Source organism: Heteronotia binoei, chromosome 9, assembly GCF_032191835.1.
Source record: "Heteronotia binoei isolate CCM8104 ecotype False Entrance Well chromosome 9, APGP_CSIRO_Hbin_v1, whole genome shotgun sequence".
Classification (NCBI taxonomy): domain Eukaryota; kingdom Metazoa; phylum Chordata; class Lepidosauria; order Squamata; family Gekkonidae; genus Heteronotia; species Heteronotia binoei.
This window is the reverse complement of record NC_083231.1, coordinates 108,267,744-108,289,777: the sequence shown is the minus strand read 5'-3', so window position 1 is coordinate 108,289,777 and position 22,034 is coordinate 108,267,744. Positions and strand designations below refer to the sequence as shown.

Below are 22,034 nucleotides of genomic sequence, written 5' to 3'. Positions count from 1 at the left end.
GAATTCCAACACGGCTTTTTGATTGGTGTTTGCCTTTGAAAGTCTTTTCTTGAAGCGCTGCAACCTTCAAGTCTCTTATTGACTGTCCGAGGAGATTGAAGCGCACCAGTTTCTGTTTCCATTTTTAGCGGCCGAGTTGACAGAAGCCGGTGTTTTTTCCCCCTCTGCTCTGCAGGGACAGAACAACTGACTAATGTTGTTAAGCACGTGTGGCGTTATTATGACTTTCGCTAAAAGAACTAATAAACTGGACAACGGTGCTCCAGAGTCCTGCTAAAGGCAACCAGATGGCCTTGTGAGTCATACACTGGGGTGCCCTTACATGAACAGCTAATGCTCAGGCCGAATTCAAATCAGGTTTTATAACAACTACAATTTTAAGACAGCGTCATCCCCCAAAAGACTGGGGAAGGCTGCAGAGGATGGGGTATCGAGCTCACGCCAGATCGGCTCGCCGTGCGGGTTTATTTAATTGAGATCTGTGCATTTTAAATAATTCAGCGGCGAGATATTAAAGAGACATCACCGAATCCTCAACGGGAACCGATCTGTCAGGAGCACGAACGCGCGACGATGCGAGAGAGGAATCCGAACTGTCAATGTAATGGAATCTGTAACTCCGGTGTCGGAACAGATTACAGGCATGAGCAGCTGAATCCCATCACTGGCCCAGAAGACATCTGCCAGCAGTGAAGCTAATATCGGATCCCGATATTACTGCCAGGTTGATAGGATTTTGGTTGTTGCAACATCTGTAATAATGCTTGGAAGGTGCAGCTCTGCAACAGCTTCTGGCCTTTTTTTAAAAAAAAATGTTACTGAGCCTTATGAATGCAAGGATGATGGCTGTCAGTGACGAGAAAAAGAAGATACTCCGCTCTGTTCCCTTTAGAATTAGACGCAGCCTGCAACACTTCTGACTGGAGCGCTGTCTTTTCCCTGAGCAGCTGGGAAAACGGCTTGGGTATTACATGTTGTTGAAGGCTTTCATGGCTGGAGTCCATTGGTGATTGTAGATTTTCCGGGCTGTGTGGCCGTGGTCTTGGCATTGTGAGACCTAACGTTTTGCCAGTAACCGTGACTGGCATCCTCAGAGGTGTAACCCAGAAAACTGGAGTTCTGTCTGGGTCAAACGGGGAAGAAGATGGTAGGCAGGTAATTTATATCTACTCAGGCAGGTGGGGTAGGGTAGATATAAATTACCTGCTTACCATCTTCTTCTCCATTTGACCCAATGCTGCTCCCGGGCGATCTAAAGGCGCCCCCTGCCTGACGATCAGCTGATCGGTCTGCTGATCAGCTGAAAGTGAGCGCTGCTCTGTTTTACCCGCCAATCAGCTGATCGTCAAGGAGGGGAGCAGCACTCAACCGTCCTTCTGGGCATTGAAATTTACCAGGGATGGAGAAGAGGGAGGAGGAAGCTGAGGAACGTTTGCCTAGAGGGAAGGGGGGGAAGGCTGAATTTGGCGCTAAATTACCTCCCTACCAACTTCTCCATTTGACCCAGAGAGAACTTGTTTTCTGGGTTACACCTCTGAGGATGCCAGTCACGGTTGCTGGCAAAACATCAGGTCTCACAATGCCAAGACCACGGCCACATAGCCCGGAAAATCTACAACATCCAAAAGCTTGGGTGTTATATAAGGGTGATTAACATGTGGAATTCACTGCCACAGGAGGTGGTGGCGGCCACAAGCATAGCCACCTTCAAGAGGGGTTTAGATAAAAATATGGAGCAGAGGTCTATCAGTGCCTATTAGCCACACTGTGTGTGTATATATAGTTTTTTTTGCCACTGTGTGACACAGAGTGTTGGACTGGATGGGCCATTGGCCTGATCCAACATGGCTTCTCTTATGTTCTTATTGCACTGTGGCCTCATTCCCCCCCCCCCCCCCACTCTTCCCTCAATCAACAACTGGGAGTAGGTCTGCCAGCCCCCCTACTGGGTTTGGAAATCCCCACCTTTGGGCTTTACCTCCAGCCACTGTTCAACCAGCTGGTAAGGGGACTTAGCAACAGCAGAGTGAGGACTAGGCTGGTGTTGCCGGCGATGCGGCGGTGTCGCATCGGGCATGCCCTGGAAGTGATGTCATCGTGTTCCCGGCTTTGGTTCCAGAAGTAAAGTCACCAGCAGTGGTAGCCTAGGCTTTCTTCCCACTGCTGGTAGGTCCCTCCGCCCCCTGTTGGTTTCCAGGGGGTTTCTGGCAACCCTAGCTGGATCCAGTCTCATAGGTAGCATGGGAGCAAGTTAACCATACAAATTGGTTGGGCCAGTGGGGCTCTCTGTGTAGTCCAGAGCTTAAGTACCTGGAAGCCAAGCAGCCCGAGCTTAATTGAACCCTGATTCTGCAAAGAACTGTGTGCATTTAGGCCAGGGGTGCCTAAGTGCACACAGGAAGGAGGGAGGAACAGATGGGGGAGGGAGGAGGGAAGGAGAGGTAGAAAGAAAGCAACTTTAAATGCATTCTCCAATCAGCACTGGCCCGAGGGCGCATTGCACCCTAGGCAGACTGCCAGCCCGTCACCCCCCTCCACAGCGCCTCCCGCCTTCCCTTGTGGTGCTGTGCCCCCCGTGCCTCCCCCCTCCCCACCGTGCCTGCTCCTCCCTCCCTTCCCCACCCCAGGTCTATTTCAAAGCTCGGAAGGGGAGCGGAGCCGCGCTCCCTGGCAATCTAAAGGTGCCCCCCCGCCAATCAGCTGATTGATGGGTAAAACAGCACAGCGCTCACTGTCTGTGAGCACCGGGGCACGCCAGCAGCAGCGTGAAGGAACTGCATCCTGAAAGGGCGCTGCTGCTGCTCCTTCCTCCCCGCTTCTTGGATGGGAAGGAAGTGGGGAGGAGGGAGCAGCGGCGACGCCCTTTCAGGACACGATTCCTTCGTGCTGCTGCTGGCCTGCCCCAATGCTCACAGACAGTGAGCGCTGCAGTGTTTTACCCGCTAATCAGCTGATCATCAGGGAGGGGGCGCCTTTAGATCGCCGGGGAGCAGCACTCAGCCGTCCTTCTGGGCATTGAAATATACCTGGGATGGAGAAGGGAGGGAGGAGGAAGCCGAGGAGCGGTCAAACTAGGCGTTTGCCTGGGGGAAGGCTGAATTCGGCGCCCCCACCCTGCTGGTGCCCTAGGCAACTGCCTAGTTTGCCTAGTGGGCGAACCAGCCCTGTCTCCAATCTGCTGGCAGCCTTGGCTTGGAGAAGTGATTTAAAGAGAGAAACGCCTTCTCCAAGCCAGCCGACAGGGCAGTGGGGGCTTCACGAGCCACGCAATATGTGTGGAAGAGCCACAGCGTGGCTACCCCTGACGTAGGGGTGTATGGTGTAGCTCAGTTGCTGGAACACAGGCTGACAGTCTGGCACTTCTTCATCACTGCATTGCCTCCTCACATGCCTGCTGTCTCTGTCGCTCTTGCTGGGTGTGCAGCAGGAGGCTGCTTGAGGATCAGGCGGTCCAGGATCTGGCTGTACCTGTCAAGGGAGTGGCTGCCCTACACTCTATCGTGTTGGCAGCATTGTGAGGAGCTAAGCCTTCAGGCCCTTCAGATGAGGCCTTCCGGGGGCTCTGGGGCTGGAAGGTGTCCAGCCTTCCCCTGAACCTCCTGCCTTTCCCTCAAAACAGTCTTTGGCACTTCCTGGTCATTGTCAGGGGACTCTTCTCCTGTGCCCAGGGGAGTTTGTGACAGAGATGGTGAAGACTCCCCCAGGTCGTGACTTCTTCCTGTCACTTCCGTCTGTTGGGTTGAACCTATTATGCTCTGTTTGTGGTCTTCCCGGAGGTACCTGCATGGCCGCTGTGGGAAAGAAGATGCTAGGAAAAGATGGACCTTTGACATACTCCAGCAAGAGTCTTCTGGTCTACTTCCAGCAAGAATCCTGATCTAGAGTCAGTTGGGTGTAGTGCTTGAGTGGTGGATTCTAATCCAGAGAACCGGGTTTGATTCCCCACACCTCCTCTGCATGAAGTCTACTGGGTGACCTTAGATCAGCCACAAATTCTCAGCAGAGCTGTTCTTTCAAGAGCAGTTCTCAGAGAACTCTCTCAGCCCACCTACTTGTGGGAGAGGAAGGGAAAGGAGATTGTAAGATGCTCTGAGACTCCCAAGTGAAGGACTGGGTATAAATTCTTCTTCTTTTTCTTCTTCCTCCTCCTCTTCCTGCCAATGAAGGCCTACTGTTGGCAACACTGGCAGAGAGCCAGTTTGGTGTAGCGATTAAGTGCACGGACTCTTATCTGGGATAACCAGGTTTGATTCCCCCCTCCTCCACTTGCAGCTTCTGGAATGGCCTTGGGTCAGCCATAACTCTCGCAGAGTTGTCCTTGAAAAGGCAGCTTCTGGGAGAGCTCTCTCAGCCCCACCCACCTCACAGGGTGTCTGGTGTGTGTGTGTGTGGAGGGGGGGAAGGTAAAGGAGATTGTAAACCGCTCAGACTCTTAGATTCAGAGTGAAGGGCGGGATATAAATCCAATATCGTCATCATCTTCTTCTTCTCATTTCTTTCTCACATGTAGAGAGCCTCCTTAGAGAGGTGCTCACTGCTCTCCTCTTCCTTCTCAGGTGAAGTGGTGTTTCTGGTCCCCATGCCCGCCGACGACCCTGGGTCAAAATGGCAGCCTTTGCCCAACGGAAGAGCGGCCACGCCCACCACTTCTTTCACCCAGCGGGACATCAACGAAGGCGTCATATGGTACAGGCACTCTGGATCCGAGACAGAGAGCGACTCCTTCCGCTTCCAGGCATGTAATGTCGTCCTGTAACAAGCACCATTTTGCTTGCTCAGTTACAGAGCCCAGGACTCCCCACGTACAAGATAGATGCCCTCTGTTGAAGCCGCTTGTCAGAAATTGCACGAGCACCTCATTCATCATAAGACTCGTTGTTTACAAGTCTCCCTGCAGAGATGGTAATCGTATAGCGTTAAGTCAGGTCTCCTTCCCAGGAGGCAGAAATGCGAAATAGAATCTCTCTGGAATAGGCCCCCTCTTTCTCTCTCTTCCACGCACCCGCATCGATACCCACGCTCTGAAAACTAAGCTGTCTTTCAGCGCCTGCCTGCAATATTTTGTACATTTGGTTTACACTGTAGGAGCTATTGCTATAGCGCTGGAGAAGCAATTAAGGTAATTTCTGAGGTAATTAACATAAGTGATAATGAGGAAGTGTTGAAGTGCCGGCTGTTGAACAAGCTAATCTTTAATTTAATTGCTGTGTTGCTGTCAACTCTGTATACATTTTGCATGAACGCCGCACCTTCTTGCTGTGACCATAACGGTATGGTCAGCTCTACGGTAGTGGGGAGGGCCGGGGAAGGAAGCCACAGCTAGCTACATCCTGTCAGAAGACGATAACCCGTCTGTCAGGGTCCTGAACACTGGACTGCGGCTGCTGAGAAAACATGGACAAGCAAGTTTTGTTAGCATTCTGGGAACGGCGTTTCTAGTGACCTCTAACAAAATGAATCCCCCAAGTCAATTTATGTGTTTATGATCTGCTTATTGGGATTTTTTTCGTGTCACTGTTTTCCCGGTGGCTCCGTTGATAAAAACTCTTGGATGCTGTCCAGGAAACTGCATGCGGGTGGCCTTTTGGTTCCCCTCTGTGAGTTCAGTGCTCCATATTCACCGAGGAGTCACACTGCTGCAGCATGCTGAGCGTTTTCCCTCAGAAAATGGGAAGGCTCAAATGGGGTATGGACCAATGTTCCCTCTGAGCCAGGGGTGGCCAAACTGTGGTTCAAGAGCCACATGTGGCTCTTGAAGCCTCCACTACACCCCATCACCCAGCTTGGAGAAGGCATTTATCTCTTCTCCGAGGCAAACCAGCTGCTAGCTTGCAGAATGCATTTAAAGTTGCTTTCTTTCCACCTCTCCCTCATCTATTTTCCTTCCTTCCTTCCTTCCTTCCTTCCTTCCTTCCTTCCTTCCTTCCTTCCTTCCTTCCTTCCTTCCTTCCTTCCTTCCTTCCTTCCTTCCTTCCTTCCTTCCTTCCTTCCTTCCTTCCTTCTCCCTTCCCCATCTATTTTCCTTCTTTCCTTCTGGCTCTCAAATATCTGATGCTCATGTCTTGCGGCTCTCAAATGTCTGACATTTATTCGATGTGGCTCTTACATTAAGCAAGTTTGGCCACCCTTGATCTAAGCTGTGGAGTCTATTGAGCAAAAATTCTACCTTGTGAGCTACCGGCATTAAAGTTGTGAGCTACTGCATATAAATTAGTTTGCTCTGGGGCCATTTTTCCTGAGCTAAGACAAAAATGTGTGAGCTAGAGGCTGAAAAACTGTGAGCTAGCTCACACTAACTCAGCTTAGAGGGAACACTGGTGTGGACATGTGCGCTGGAACTGCTGGAATTTGGCTGTGGTATTGCTTGGGGTGTTTTTTTGTAATAGCTTAGCACAATGCTTTTCAAACGTTCTGCCCGTATGTTAGCTTGTCTGGGTGTCTGGCTAGCCACCTAGCTGGAGAGAGTGATTTAGAGAGGCAGAATTGGCAAGTGGGGAAAAGATTAAGCAATATCTCGAGTTGCACCTTTGAGAGGCAGCTTTTCAAGTTCAAAGCACGTTGTTGAGTTAATTTACATGCCATGCCTCCAAACTGAAGCGTGCATCGCCTAAAAATGTCTGTTGCCTTCCTGTTTTTCCTTGTACGCTGTGCTGTAACCACCAGAGGTGGATAAGCCTGCACTATATTTTAACTTACATCTACACTCAAGATGGACTAGGAGGCCTAAACAGCCCTGGAAAAAATGGCCATATTCCCTCCTATCACCATACCCTTTGTCCCATGATCGGGGCTCATTTTGTAGCAGGAGCTCCTTTGCATATTAGGCGACACACCCTTGATGTAGCCATTCCTCTAAGAGCTTCCAGGGCTTTTAGTACAGGGCCTACTGTAAGCTCCAAGAGGATTGGCTACATCAAGGGGTGTGGCTTAATATGCAAAGGAGTTCCTGCTACAAAAAAAAAGCCCTGGCTAGGAGGAAATAGTGTGCCAGCATTACTCTACTTACGTTACTTCTGGTTAAAAAAATGGAAGTGACATAGGCTAACTGTTGTTAGCCGCCCTGAGCCCAGTTGGGAAGGGCTGGGCCATGTGTGTACCTATTTAAGATTAGGTAGCAGAGATATAAACTTTTTAAAAGACACAGACAAACGCAACTATAGATTTAAAAAAAAACACCTTAAAATAAAACACTTGTTTTAGCACTTGTTGCTCCAAAAGGTGCTTTCTTTGTATTTCTCTGATGGGATCCAGGGAACTCTGGCTCTTTCCCTCCCTCCCCAGGGACCAGGAGGGGGGAGGAGCCTCAACCAATGGAGAAAAATCGAGGTTTTGCTCTGTAGCTCCTGTGTGATTGAGCAAGCCTGGCAAAGCAAGTTGAGATGCAGAAGGAAACAAGAGAAAGGGAGAAGGAAGCAGACAAGAGCCAGTTGCTCGGGGGCCTGATAGGAGCCCTCCGGGGACCTGATTCAGCCCCTGGTCCACATGTTTGACACCCCTGATTTAACAGTTTCTGACAGCACTTGCTCTGAATTATTGAAGCAAAGTCTGTAGACAAGGTCTGTGCTGTAGCAATCTTGAGTATGCTGTTCAGGTGTTGTTCAGGTGCGTGTCTGTAAGTTGCAAACCTACTGCTGATTTATTGACATCCATTACAAAAATCTCAGGATCGCTGTTTTGAGCCTCAGACCTGCGTTGCTAGCTTTTGTACATAAGTCGTTTCATGCGCTTGTCAGTCAATGAAGAAAATAGAGGCTTTGCTCTGTAGCGTCTTTGTGACTGAGCAAGCCCGGCAGAGCAAGCTGTGATGCAGAAGGAAGTAAGAGAGAAAAAACGAAGGAGACAAGAGCTAATTGCTCGGGGGGGTGATAGGAGCCCTTCGGGGACCTGATTCAGCCCCCGGTCCGCATGTTTGACACTCCTGCTTTAAAGTGTTAAATCCGTTCATTATGGGAAGTGTAATGCTTAAGGCAGAAACTGATGCGATGGAGAGCATGGTTCTCTGTCAAGTCAAAGACAGATCCAGGTGGGCAGCTGTGTTGGTCTGAAGCAGTAGAACAAAGCAGGAGTCCAGTAGCACCTTTAAGACCAACCAAGTTTTATTCAGAATGTAAGCTTTCGTATGTATGCATGCTTCATCAGACAATGTAATGGGGCACAGTGACCAGAGCTACTTATAGCTGGTGGGCGGTGGTTAAGCATGCCAAGTGGTGTAAAGTTAGAATAAGAATGTAAGAACATAAGAAGAAGATATTGGATTTATATCCCGCCCTCCACTCCAAAGAGTCTCAGAGCGGCTCACAATCTCCTTTCCCTTCCTCCCCCACAACAGACACCCTGTGAGGTGGGTGGGGCTGGAGAGGGCTCTCCCAGCAGCTGCCCTTTCAAGGACAACCTCTGCCAGAGCTATGGCTGACCCAAGGCCATGCTAGCAGGTGCAAGTGGAGGAGTGGAGAATCAAACCCGGTTCTCCCAGATAAGAGTCCGCACACTTAACCACTATACCAAACTGGCTTTCCGTGTTGGAAACCATTTTGGATCAGGTTTATATGTCACACAGTTGCCAAAAAACTCAAGTGCCATCAGAAGGTCCACCAGTGGGGCCAGGGCACTAGAGGCCCTCCCACTGTCCCCCCAAGCACTAAGAATACAAAGCATCAGAGCCCCAGACAGAGAGTTCCAACAATACACTGTGGCTAATAGCCACTGATGAACCTCTGCTCTGTATGCTTATCCAAGCCCCTCTTGAAGCTGTCTGTGCTTATGGCCGCCACCACCTTCTGTGGCAGGGAATTCCATGTGTTCATCACCCTCTGGGTGAAGAAGGACTTCCTTTTATCAGTTCTAACCTGACTGCTCAGCAATCTCATCGGATGCCCACGAGTTTTCATATTGTGAGAAAGGGAGAAGAGGACTTCTTTTCCAATGGCAAAGTAATGAAATTAACAAATTGAAAGAACCTGGATAGCAAATGCAAGAAACCAATAATGTTCTTTCAGTTTGTTAATTACACTAATTGCTACCAAATGTTCTTTCAATTTGTTACTTTCACTATTTTGCCCTTGGATTTTAACTTCGTACCACTTTGCATTCTTAACCACTGCCCATCAGCTAGATGTAGCTCTGCTCAGTGTACCCCCCATTCCATTGTCTGATGAAGTCTGCATGCACACGAAAGCTTACAGTCTGAATAAAACTTTGCTGGTCTTGAAGGTGCTGCTGGACTCCTACTAAGTCAAAGACAGATTGTGCATGCACATCCTTCTGGTTTGGATAAAGACCGCACGGGGAGGGGAATGTTTTTAAAAGACGCATCTCGTTTCCTTAACGTTGCTAGTGTAAGTGCAGGGATCCTGGTTTCAGCTAGCGAAACGGAGCGAGTAAGGAGGAAGTGCTCCTAAACAGGTCTGCTCAGGAGTCAGTGACGTTTTGGGGCTTACTCTCAGGGACTTGTGCTTAGGCTTGCATCTCCTGCTGGGAAAAGGCTGTGGCTCAGTAGCGGAGCATCCGCTTTGCATGCAGGTGGTCCCAGGTTCAATCCCTGGCATGTCCAGTTAAAAAAGGACCAAGGCACTAGGGGTGGTGAAAGACCTCCCTTCCTGAGACCCTGGAGAGCTGCTGCCAGTCTGAGTAGACTAGATGGATCTTGGTGGACCAAGATAGATCAAGACGAGTAGCTGTGTTGGTCTGTCGCTAGCAGTAGAAAAGAACAAGAGCCCAAGAGCATCTTAAACAGAGAGCCAGTTTGGTGTAGTGGTTAAGTGCACGGACTCTTATCTGGGAGAACTGGGTTTGATTCCCCACTCCTCCACTTGCAGCTGCTGGAATAGCCTTGGGTCAGCCATAGCTCTTGCAGATGCTGTCCTTGAAAGGGCAGCTCCTGTGAGAGCTCTCTCAGACCCACCCACCTCACAGGGTGTCTTTTTGTGGGGGGAGAAGATATAGGAGATTGCAAGCCGCTCTGATTCGGAGAGAAGGGCAGGGTATAAATCTGGAGTCGTCTTCTTCTCCTCCTCCTCTAACACAATTTGTGGCCAGAAATGAGCTTTTGTGAGTCACTGCTCACTGAAGCGGCTCAATTGATGAGTGAGCAGCAACGCACAAAAGCCCCTCCCCTGCCACAAATTTTGTTATTCTTTAAGGTGCTACAGGACTCCTGCTCTTTTCTGCTGCTACAGATACGCTACAGCTCCTCCTCTGCCACAAATTTTGTTAGTCTTTAAGATGCTACTGGACTCTTGCTTTTTTCTACTGATGGGCCTGATTCAGTATAAGGCAGTTTCACATGTTCATGTGTCTGCCTTCCCCTGAATCAGGGCTGCACATGCATGAGATTTGCCCTTTACAGGAAAAAAATCTGTGATTTTCAGTAGGACCGATTTCTCACTCACCCTATGCCGCTCTGACTTTCCTCTTTTCAGTGCCACATCCTTCCGATTTCCCACTATCTGCCCCGGGGCTTCATCTTGCATCACCATTTTTGCACGGTGAATTTTTTGTTGTTCAGTCGCACAGTTGAGTCTGACTCTCTGTGACCCCATGGACAAAGTCACGCCAGGCCCTCCTGTCTTCCACCATCCTCCGAAGTCTGCCCAAATTCGTGTTTGTTACATCAGCAACACTGTCCACCCATCTCATCTTTTGCCATCCCCTTCTTCTTTTGCCTTCTGTCTTTCCCAGAATCAGGATCTTCTCCAGCGAGTGTTCCCTTCTCATTGGGTGGCCAAAGTATTTGAGCTTCAGCTTCAGCATCTGACTTTCCAGGGAACAATCTGGGTTGATTTCCCATAGGACTGTCTGATTTGATCTTCTTGCAGTCCAAGGGACTCTCAAGAGTCTTCTCCAGCACCACATCTCAAAAGCATCTATTCTTCTGCGCTCTGCCTTCCTTATGGTCCAGCTCTCACAGCCATACATTACTAGTGGGAATACCATTGCTTTGACTACACAGACTTTCATTGGCAGGGTGATGTCTCTACTTTTTATTTTACTGCCCAGGTTTGCCATAGCTGTCCTCCCAAGGAGCAAACATCTTTTAATTTCATGGCTACAGTCACCATCTGCAGTGATCTTGGATCCCAGAAACGTGAAGTCTGCCACTACTTCCATGTCTTCCCCTTCTATTTGTCATGGTGTGATGAGGCCAGATGCCATGATCTTAGTTATTTTGATGTTGAGTTTCAAGCCTGCTTTTGTGCTCTCCTCTTTCACCCTCAACAAGAGGTTCCTTAGGTCCTCCTCACTTTCTGCCATTAGAGTGGTGTCATCTGCATATCTGGTTGTTGATGTTTTTCTCAGCAATCTTAATTCCGGCTTGTGCTTCATCCAGGCCATCATTCCGTGTGGTGTACTCTGCATATAAATACACATGACAATATACATCCTTGTCAAACTCCTTTTCCTATTCTAAACCCATCAGTTGTTCCATATCCTGTTCTGACCGTTGCTTCTTGACCCTTATACACGTTTCTCAGGAGACATGTGAGGTAGTCTGGTACTCCCATCTCTTTAAGGACTTGCCACAGTTTGCTGTGATCCACACAATCAAAGGCTTTAGCATTGTCAATGAAACAGAAATAGACGTTTTTCTGATACTCCCGTGCTCTCTCCATAATCCATTGAATGTTGGCAATTTGATCTCTAGTTTCTCAACCTCTCCAAACCCAGCTTGAAGTTCTGATAGTTCCCGATCTACATACCGCTGAAGCATCTTTAACATGACCTTGCTGGCATGTGAAATGAGCGCCATGGTGCGATAGTTTGAACATTCCTTGGCATTACCCTTCTTTGGGATTGGAATATAAACTGATCTTCTCCAATCCTGTGGCCGCTGTTGTGTTTTCCAAATAGAAACCGCTAAAACCGGTTAGCCTACACCTGACTAGACAAATGTAGCTTTCTAGATCTTAGATTTTTGTGATTATACTGTACAGTTTTAAGGTAAAATGTAAAATTTTAAGGTTTTTAGGTTTTAAATGTTTGAATTTAAATGTATTAATTTGTTCCAATTTTATTGTTTTATTGTTTGTTGTAAGCCGCCCTGAGCCACTTGTGGGAAGGGTGGGATATAAGTTACGGAATAAATAAATAAATAAATAAAAACCAGTTTCTTGTTGCTGCGCAAAAACGCTGACGCAAGATGAAGCCCCGGGGCAGATAGTGGGAAATCGGAAGGATGCCGCGCTGATAAGAGGAACGTCAGAGCGGCATAGGGTGAGTGGGAAATCAGCCTAGATCTGTCTGTAGCAGCATTGCCAACAACATGAAGGGGGAAAAAAATTCCCATCTCTTCAATAAAGGCTTTATGTTTGGCTAGGGGCCAAAAAGCTTTTCGTGAGGAGGAGGTAAAGAACATCACCTGGTAAATAATATCCCATTAGGCCTCCATCAAAGATACAAGGCATTCCCCCCGCCCTCCAAGTTGTTGGCAGTGCTAGGCTGAGTCTGAGTAGGGGGCCATCTAGATTGTTCCTGCCCAAATTAAATTAAGTCTTGAGTCCCAGCTCTTTGGGCTAATGAGCTGGGTATCTCCCATTCTGTTATCTGAGATTCTCTAATTGCCGATTAGAAGAACCCAACCTGGGGCTTTGTGTATTCTGTGTCCATACTCTGCCTCCCAGCTAAAATGCAGTAACTCTTGTCAGTTCTCTAATTGCATATTAGAAAGGTGAGCCTTAATCAAACTTTAATAGCGGGCCTGCCTGCCTCTGTGATTGGTGCTGGTGGCGTTATCAATCAAAACGTTCTCAAAATCGAGATGAGGAACCCTGATAAACCCGGGGTGTTAATTTATTTACACATGCATGCACAGGTCGTAGAAATGGCAACACCCAACGAACAGGCAATTATCACGACATAGCTTATAAAAACTGATGAATCATAAAAATCAGTCTGCAGACTCATAACAGTAATTAAATGTCATGAAGTCACGGCTGACTTATGGTGACTCCTCAAGGAGTTTTTAAGCAAGATGTGCACAGAGGTGGTTTCCCATTGCCTTCCTCTGCATAACAACCAGGATCTTCCTTGGTAGTCTCCCATCCACACACTTAACAGTGACCAACATTGCTTAACTTCTGAGTTTTGCTGAGCTCAAGCTAATCTTGGCTATTCAGGCTGTGTGTGCATGTTTGCGTACACACACACACTCATGCACACGTGCCATTAAAGATATAATTATTGGCTCTGTCTATAATCTGATTTCAATGAATCAGTAACCATAGAGGCCTATAAAATTAGCACCACAATTTATGATGGGAGCAAAGCATTATGGGCGTAAGGTCAAGTATTGTGTGGCTAAATCCTATGTATATTTATTCCTGAGCAAGTCTCATTGGGTTCAGTGGAGCTTACTTCCAAGGAAGCATGACTAGGCTTGCAACCTTAACGTGCATGGGGGAAAGTAACCAACAGAATTTAGCATGTGTACATATTAGCCAAGTTGGCATTGCCACAAGTAGTTAGCAAAGTCCTTTAGTAAAGTTAGGAACAGTGGGATTGATGGTGTCCTACAAGAGAAATGGTTGGTCATCTGTAGTTATTAAGGTTGTCATCTCTGGGTTGGGAAATTCTGGGAGATTGGGGAAGAGAGAGAAGCCTGGTGAGATCAGGGTTTGAGGAAGGGAGAGGCCTTAGTGGGGTATAGTCAGGGCTTTTTTTGAAGCGGGAACTCCTTTGCATAATAGGCCACACACCCCTGTAGCCAATCCTCCAAGAGCTGACAGGGCTCTTAGTATAGGGCCTACCATAAGCTCCAGGAGGACTGGCTATATCAGCGTGTGTGGCCTAATATTCAAAGGAGTTCCCACTGCAAAAAAAAGTCCTGGGTAAATTGCACTGGAGTCCACATTACATTTTCTCAAGGGGAACTGATCTCTGTAGTCTGGAAATCAGTTATAATTCTGGGAGATCTCTTGGCATTCCCCAAGTACAGCTTGGAGATCTCTAGCATTACAGTGGATCTCCATGTGAAAGAGATGAGTTCCCCTGAAGAAAAGTACTGCGTTGGAGTGTGGATGGACTCTGTGGCATTACATCCTGCTGAGGCCCCTCCCCTCCCCAAACCCCGCCCTCCACCCCCAAAATCTCCCAAGTACTTTTCAACCCTGAGGTGGCAGCTCTAAACCAGGGTATTGGCAACCCCTTGCAGATAGAACACCATAACAGTGTATTTGTTGAGGAAATAAGGCTACCAGTTGGTGTATTTGCATGTGTGTTACACAGAGGGCTTGCCCACAGAGCTTACCTCGGGGCGACGTCCCTCTTCACCGCGCAGAGTCTGCGCAGATTTCCCACCAACTGCTCTGCATAACCAGGAAGTGCCGGACCTTTTGCGTCGCAGATGTAAACCACTAAAAACCAGTTTACGTTAGCGACGCAAAAGCCGCGGTTCTTCCTGGTTATGCGGAGCAGTTGGTGGGAAATCCATGCAGACGCTGCGCGGTGAAGGGGGACGTCGCTCCAAGGTAAGCTTTGTGGGAAAACGCCCAGAGTGTTTAGCCTGAAGGAAGGGATGCCGACAATATTTTCCATAGGCAGCTTTCAGAGGCGCACAGGTAATAATAATAATAAATTTTTATTTATACCCCTCCTCCCCACCGAAGCAGGCTCAGGGCGGCTTACAGGACATGGTGGGTCACACCATGATATAACAATAAATACAACATAACCATTAAAATACATTTTCTAAAAACAGCGATTAGATTAAAATTTAAATGACAGTATAAATTTATGGCGCTACATTCTTATGATACATGTAAACGTAGCTTATTGATGCGATGGTTCCATCTTAATATGCCAGCTGGAGAAGGACGGTTTTGCAAGCCCTACGGAACTGATGAAGGTCCCGCAGGGCCCGCACCTCCTCTGGCAGCTGGTTCCACCATTGGGGTGCTGTTATCGAGAAGGCCCGCTCCCTTGTTGCTTTCAATTTGGCCTCCTTTGGCCCAGGGATTTTCAGTAGAAGCGTCACCTGTTCGGAAAGTAATAATAATAATATTTTATTTATATCCTGCCCTCCCCGCCACAGCAGGCTCAGGGCGGCTCACAACATATAATAGATACATAATTACAATATAAAACATTATCTCAATACAATATATAATTCATAATAGTTGCTATTTAAAACCATTGTAATTAAAACCATCAAAGTTAAAAACTAACATTTACAGGTGCTATGTTGTAGATGTTCTCCACTTGTAATTTATGATGTCCGTATGTAGTAGGCTAAAATCCGCATCAAGAGAAGGCCAGTTGGAAAAGGGTAGTCTTGCAGGCCCTACGGAATTGAACAAGACTCCGCAGGGCCTGCACTTCATCCGGTGGTTGGTTCCACCAGTGTGGAGCTGCGATCGAAAAGGCCCTTTCTCTTGTACTCTTCAATTTGGCCTCCTTCGGCCCGGGGATTGTCAAAAGGTTTTGTGCACCTGATCTCAGCACTCTCTGGGGCACGTATGCAGGTAGAAGCTGCACAAGCAGGTGTGTTGGTGTATTGTTCTCATTCCCTTGGCCTCATTTATGTGATGTCACATTTCCAGGTGTCCAGCACCGCCGTTCCACAAGCCCATCTGGAGACCCATCTGCTCAACATTGCTGTTCTTCCGCATACGTCTGAGTCACCTCAGCTCTCCCTTGGCTCTTCTCTCCATATGACCGTAAGTCCAGCCTACCGCAGCCTCAGCTGAGCTACTCACTGGACCCCCCACCCCACCCCAAATATTCTGCATCCAGTAGGGACCAGGGGTGGAATTCTAGCAGGAGCTCCTTTGCATATTAGGCCAAACACCCCTAATGTAGCCAATCCTCCAAGGATTTATAAGGCCCTTTTTTGTAAGCTCTTGGGGGATTGGCTACATCAGGGGTGTGTGGCCTAATATGCAAAGGAGCTCATGCTAGAATTCCACCCCTGGTAGGGATCCGTACGTTTCCATGGTGAACTACGGTAATCATCCCCTGCCCTCTGTAGAGATCAGAGCCATGCTCACTCCTGCCATAAAGGAAACAGCATATAGCAGCCTCAAGTAATACACATTCATGTTGGTCTGAAGCAACAGAACAGTTTGAGTCCAGTGGCACCTTGAAGACCAACAACGCTTAATTCTAGGTATAAGTTATTTAAAGATATTGTCCCCACACTGATATTCCATACTACGTGTGGACAGGACTCTTTTTGTAGCAGGGACTCCTTTGCATATTAGGCCACACACCCCTGATGTAGCCAATCCTCCTGGAGCTTACAGTAGGCCCAGTAATAAGAGCCCTCTAATCTCTTGGAGGATTGGCTATACCAGGGGGTGTGGCCTAATATGCAAAGGAGTTCCTGCTACCAAAAAAAAATCCCCTGTGTGTGGATTATTCGTTGATGGTTGAAAGTGCTGTGAAGTCATATCCAATTTATGGCATTATAGTTTAATTGCTGAAGATGACCAGAGGTGTTTTGCAGTTGCCTTCCTCTGTGTGGTGACCCTGGACTTCCTTGGTGGGCTCTCATTCAAGTACTAACTAGGTAAACAGGGCTGACCTTGCTTAGTTTCTGAGATCTGGAACGATCAGGCTAGCCTGAGCCATCCAGGCCAGGGCATATTATTCATGAAGAGCAGGGCTCACTTTGTAGCAGGAGCTCCTTTGCATCTTAGGCCTCACCCCTTGATGTAGCCAATCCTCCTGGAGCTTGCAGGGCTCTTCTTACAGGGCCTACTGTAAGCTCTTGGAGGGTTGGCTACATCAGGGGCGTGCAAGGGAACTCCTGCTGCAAAGTGAGCCCTGAGTTAGGAGCAGTATATCTGTGGTTAGTGCAGTCATTCTGTACACTGCCATAGTTCAGTTGTAACATAAGTGAATGCATCTTTTAGTTGCAATCCTGTTTGCCCTCCCCACATCTTCCACCTCCCATCCTTTCTACTGGGTAATTCACCCGAGGTTCCTTCTTAAATCCTGAAAACACGGCAGCCTTTTGAACATAGGTGAATTGTGCTGGAGCCACCATTTGGAGCACGATATGACAACTTCCCTTTTGTGGAATAAAAACCATGAAAGACGTGTTGATTGCTTAGAACATTGCTGGATTTTACAGCTAATTGCTTGCAAAGGAGTTTAGAATTTTTTAAAAACTTATTTTTATTTTCCTTTCTAAATTTTACAGTATAAGCAATAAATGAACAAAGAAACCTAAGTATCCATTTCCCTCCCTCCTTCTCCTCTTCCCACCCCATCAAGAATTGAATGACATGCTGCGGTTTGCTGATGGGATTCTCCATCTCTTGGGTAGGAAATGTAAAGGGACCGTGTCACTCAATCTCTTCTTTACAAAGGGTGCTCGGTTCATCCTGCATCGGCATAATCCTGCCTATGAAATTTCTCTCTAAGGTCTTAGAATTAGATTAGTTTCTGCACCAAGAAGCCACTCCGCCCACTCCATAGCAAGAAATCAGTTTGAATGACTTATACAGAACAGTCGAGTGAAGTTTAGCAAAACTCCAGTATTGCCTTTGTCCTTGTGTGTTCGTACAATTTTCGCATAATGCTTTTTTCGAGTTCCTCATTTTCCTATATTGACGTATAACTCCACAGCTAAGCAAAAGCATTTGTCGCTGGGTCTGAAGAGTTCAGCCTTCTAAATACTTGGTCCACGGCCAGACTTCTAAATCCTAAAAACAAAAGTGATTTGGGGGCATGGACGCCCTTATATCGCTTGCTGCTTTATCGGCATCTGCTTGGCATGCAGAAGGTCCCAGGTTCATTCCTCGGCATCTGCAGTGAAAAGGATCAGGCAGCAGGTGATGTGAAAGAGCCCTGGCCTGAGACCCCGGAGAGCCTCTGCCAGTCTGAGCAGACAATGCTGATCTTAATGGAGCGAGGGTCAGATTCAATATAGCAGCCCCGTGGCGCAGAGTGGTAAAGCAGCAGTACTGCAGTACTGTGATCTGAATTCTCTGCTCACGACTTGAGTTCTATCCCAGCGGAAGCTGGTTTCAGGTTGACTCAGCGTTCCATTCTTCCCAGGTCAGTAAAATGAGCTTGCTAGGGGGAAAGTGTAGATGACTGGGGAAGGCAATGGCAAACCACCCCGTAAAAAGTCTGCCATGAAAACGTGAAAGCAACATCACCCCAGAGTCGGAAACTACTGGTGCTTGAACAGGGGACCTTTCCTTTCCTTTTCTGATTCAGTAAGTTCATGAGTTCCCCTTTCCCTGCATACTGCCTGCCTCACTCCATCAAATCTCCCCTCTCTGGTCCTTTCCCGCCCCGCTTTTAAATTCTAAATATGTTTTGACTTCGCATGGGGGGAAAAGCAGCTGCGGGGCTTTTAAATAAGTGTTTTTAAGAAGTGGAAATGGCAAGTGGTGAAAAGGTTAAGCAACTCCCCGTAACACTTCTTGGCTTCTAATCATACCCTCTGGAAACGGTTCAAACATGACTGAGGAGCTCTAGTGTGAACTATAGAAAAATGTGTACATTGTGTAGTAATCACCAGCACTAGATACGCCTGCACCTTTTGTTTAACACGGTGTATTCACACTTCTTTTTTTTTTAGTCCAGAATTTATCGCCATTTACTTATTTGAATTTTTATCCCACTGGTTCCTCCAAGGAACTCAGAATGGCTTGCTTGTTCCCTTCTCCCATTTTTTTCCCACAACCCTTTGAGACAGGATTAGAGTGACTGGCCCAAGCAGAGAGCTTCATGGCAGAGTGAGATTTGAACTTGGGCTTTCCTGTATTGCAATGTTACACTTCAGTCTCTTTAGCAGAGCTGACAGGGCTCTTCGTACAGGGCCCACTCTAAACTCCAGGAGGATTGGCTACATCAGGGGGGTGCGGCCTAAAATGCAAAGGAGTTCCTGCTACAAAAAAGGCCCTGCTCTCTCACTGTCATGAGAGACAAGTGTAATGAATAAACAGCTGATGTAATTTGCACATCCAGGGTTATTTGCAAAACAGTTCACCTTGTGATAAAGGTGGCATGTGGAAGAAGACAGAGGCTCTAAGTGAATGAATGCAAGCGGGGTGGATTTATTCATTCATTCATTCGTAATCTCATAGTGCTTTCCACAGCAAGCCCCTTTTCAGTTTAATGATGACTGACACATGAGGAGGACTTGTGTAAGACTGCGGTGTAAGCATTCAGTTTTCAGAAGTGTCATTTGAACATATGAACATATGAAGATGCCTTATACTGAATCAGACCCTGGGTCCATCAAAGTCAGTCTTGTCTACTCAGACTGGCAGCGGCTCTCCAGGTTCTCAAGCTGAGGTTTTTCACACCTACTTGCCTGGACCCTTTTTAGTTGGAGATGCCGGGGATTGAACCTGGGACCTTCTGCTTCCCAAGCAGATGCTCTACCACTGAGCCACCGTCCCTCCCCTATTTTCGGCAATGATTTCTCTTTCCGTCGTTCAGATTTTTTCTGATACTTTATCTGGTATGCTGCATGGCACTTGGTAGTTGACAGTACATACCAAATCTGGGAAACAGTTTATGTCACAGGATCTTTTGAAAGCTAGCACACCCCTTAATCGGTCTGCTATGTTTTCTGGGCAAGTCCCCTGCGTATCTCAGTCTAACTGCAAATGTAAATGAGGCGGAGATCGCGCATTTCTGCCCCTCCATAAAATCCAAATTGTAGGCTCATGCAGCCTCAGTTTGACACAAAGTAGACTGCAGTTAAATTATTGACAACAATATTATTCAGTGTAATCATAAATATCAAAAAGATTCATAGTCCATAAGTCATCCAAAATGTGTAAGTCCTGTGTTGGTATAATAACTTATCCAGTCCAATAAAGTGCTTGAGTTGAATTTCTTCTCAAAAATGGTGCAGAATCCAGAATCTTGTATGGGACACCCCAAGGCCGCAAGATTCTGGATTTTACACCATTTTTGAGAAGGGTGCCATTTCCCCCTCCCCCCTTGGAAATGCTACCATCAACACAGAAACTGGTTTCAGTTATCAAATCTGCCTGTACAATGAAGGGTTAAACCCCTCCTTTCTTCTCCTCATGGCTCCAATTCAAATTGAGTCTGCACAAACCTGCAATTTCCTTTTTTATAGACAAAGGGAGATGTGTGATCTCTGCTGTGTCTGTTTGAACCCTTGGTGTCCACTGTATCTTCTCTTTTTTCCTTTCAGGCTTTGGAAGACCGCGTGACCACCGTAGAACCCTTTCATCTCTCTTTTGTTGACTCAGAGAGTCCCAGTGAGAAAGTCGTGTTCAATGTGACTGTGCCCCTGCCTCCAAATCAAGGCAAGACACTTAATAAATCCAATTCGTAATGAAATCACTTATGCCTGTAAAGCACAGAAGGGCCGAACTGTGATTGTAAATCAACTTCCCAACCTTTTAAGTTCCCAACCTTTTAAACCCACAGGCGCCTTTGAACACAGCATGGTTGTTACTGGGGCTTTTTTTTCTGTAACAAGAGCTCCTTTGCATATTAGGCCACACCCCCTGATGTAGCCGATCCCCGTGGAGCTTACAGTGAGCCCTGTACTAAGAGCCTTGGAAGCTCTTGGAGGATTGGCTACATCAGGGGTGTGTGGCCTAATATGCAGGGGTGGAATTCTAGGAGAGCTCCTTTGCATATTAGGCCACACCCCCTGATGTAGCCAATCCCCCTGGAGCTTACAGTGAGCCCTGTACTAAGAGCCTTGGAAGCTCTTGGAGGATTGGCTACATCAGGGGTGTGTGGCCTAATATGCAGGGGTGGAATTCTAGGAGAGCTCCTTTGCATATTAGGCCACACCCCCTGATGTAGCCGATCCCCGTGGAGCTTACAGTAAGCCCTGTACTAAGAGCCTTGGAAGCTCTTGGAGGATTGGCTACATCAGGGGTGTGTGGCCTAATATGCAGGGGTGAAATTCTAGGAGAGCTCCTTTGCATATTAGGCCACACCCCCTGATGTAGCCGATCCCCCTGGAGCTTACAGTGAGCCCTGTACTAAGAGCCTTGGAAGCTCTTGGAGGATTGGCTACATCAGGGGTGTGTGGCCTAATATGCAAAGGAGTTTCTGCTACAAAAGAGAACCCCTGGTTGCCACCAAATGGCTCCTGCACAAGGGGGAGCCAGCCACAAAATGGCTGCCGCAGCTTACCTTCAACCACACAGCGAAGATCCTCGTGCTGTGGGCATAGCTGCCGCCGAAGCAACATTTTAAACAATCATTGTAGCTAATCAAGTCTCCAGTGGCCAATCAGAAGCCTTGCTGGGCAAAAGCCCCACCCGGCCTTGCCCACTTCCTGAAAAGCATCAGCTGCTGAAGGAAAGGTGTCAGCAGGTGCCAAGGTGCCCACAAGCACCATATTGGTGACCCTGCCGTAGACTGATTCTGAAACCTGGCAGAGTCACCGTTAGAACTGCCTTTCTGTTTCTGCCACTTTCAGTTCTTTCATATCCCACCTTCCCAAAAAGTTTAAGGTGGTGTACAACCAGTTAAGAAAGGCACAAAGACATTTAAGAAACACAGTACCGGTATGTGAAATTCAGTTGGTGACAAATGTCACAGCTGTGAAACCAATAGTAAAAACACAAAAACAGTATAAGGTATGGCTTAAAGTCCTGTAGAACAAGGTCTTACATGACCTATGGAATACTGCAAGCCAGAGCAGGTGGTATTTCTGCAGTGCGGGGGGCACAGCAGCAGGGGTCGTTTTGTAGAAGAGTAGGTGGTGGAGCTCATCCAGGGATTGTTATGCAGCTGCACCTACTATTCAATGGACAGGAGGAGGAACTCTCAGAAAGGTTCAGGAGCTGCGCTGAGGCCTGCGCTGAATCTGAGGCCTGCACAGCAGAGAAGACATAGAAGGCTTAGTGGTTGCAGAGAGAAGGCCCCATCAGCAAGGCTTTCTGGGAGGATTTGGAAGAAGAAGAAGAGATTGGATTGATACCCTGCCCTTCACTACCCAAAGGAGTCTCAGAGCGGCTTACGATCTCCTTTCCATTCCCCTCCCCACAACAGGCACCCTGTGAGGTAGGTGGGGCTGAGAGAGCTCTGACAGAAACTGCTCTTGAGAGGAACCGCTCTGTGAGAACTTGTGACAA

General features: G+C 47.7%; 1 protein-coding gene across 1 annotated transcript in view; it reads left to right on the top strand.

Moving 5' to 3' along the window:
• The window catches only part of FRAS1 (Fraser extracellular matrix complex subunit 1), a 523,356-nt gene that overhangs the window by 375,999 nt on the left and 125,323 nt on the right, over nucleotides 1–22,034 (top strand). Inside the window, 3 exon segments of the mRNA XM_060247149.1 lie at nucleotides 4,557–4,735; nucleotides 15,534–15,650; nucleotides 20,126–20,240. Of these exon segments, the coding sequence (XP_060103132.1) occupies nucleotides 4,557–4,735; nucleotides 15,534–15,650; nucleotides 20,126–20,240 (411 nt within the window).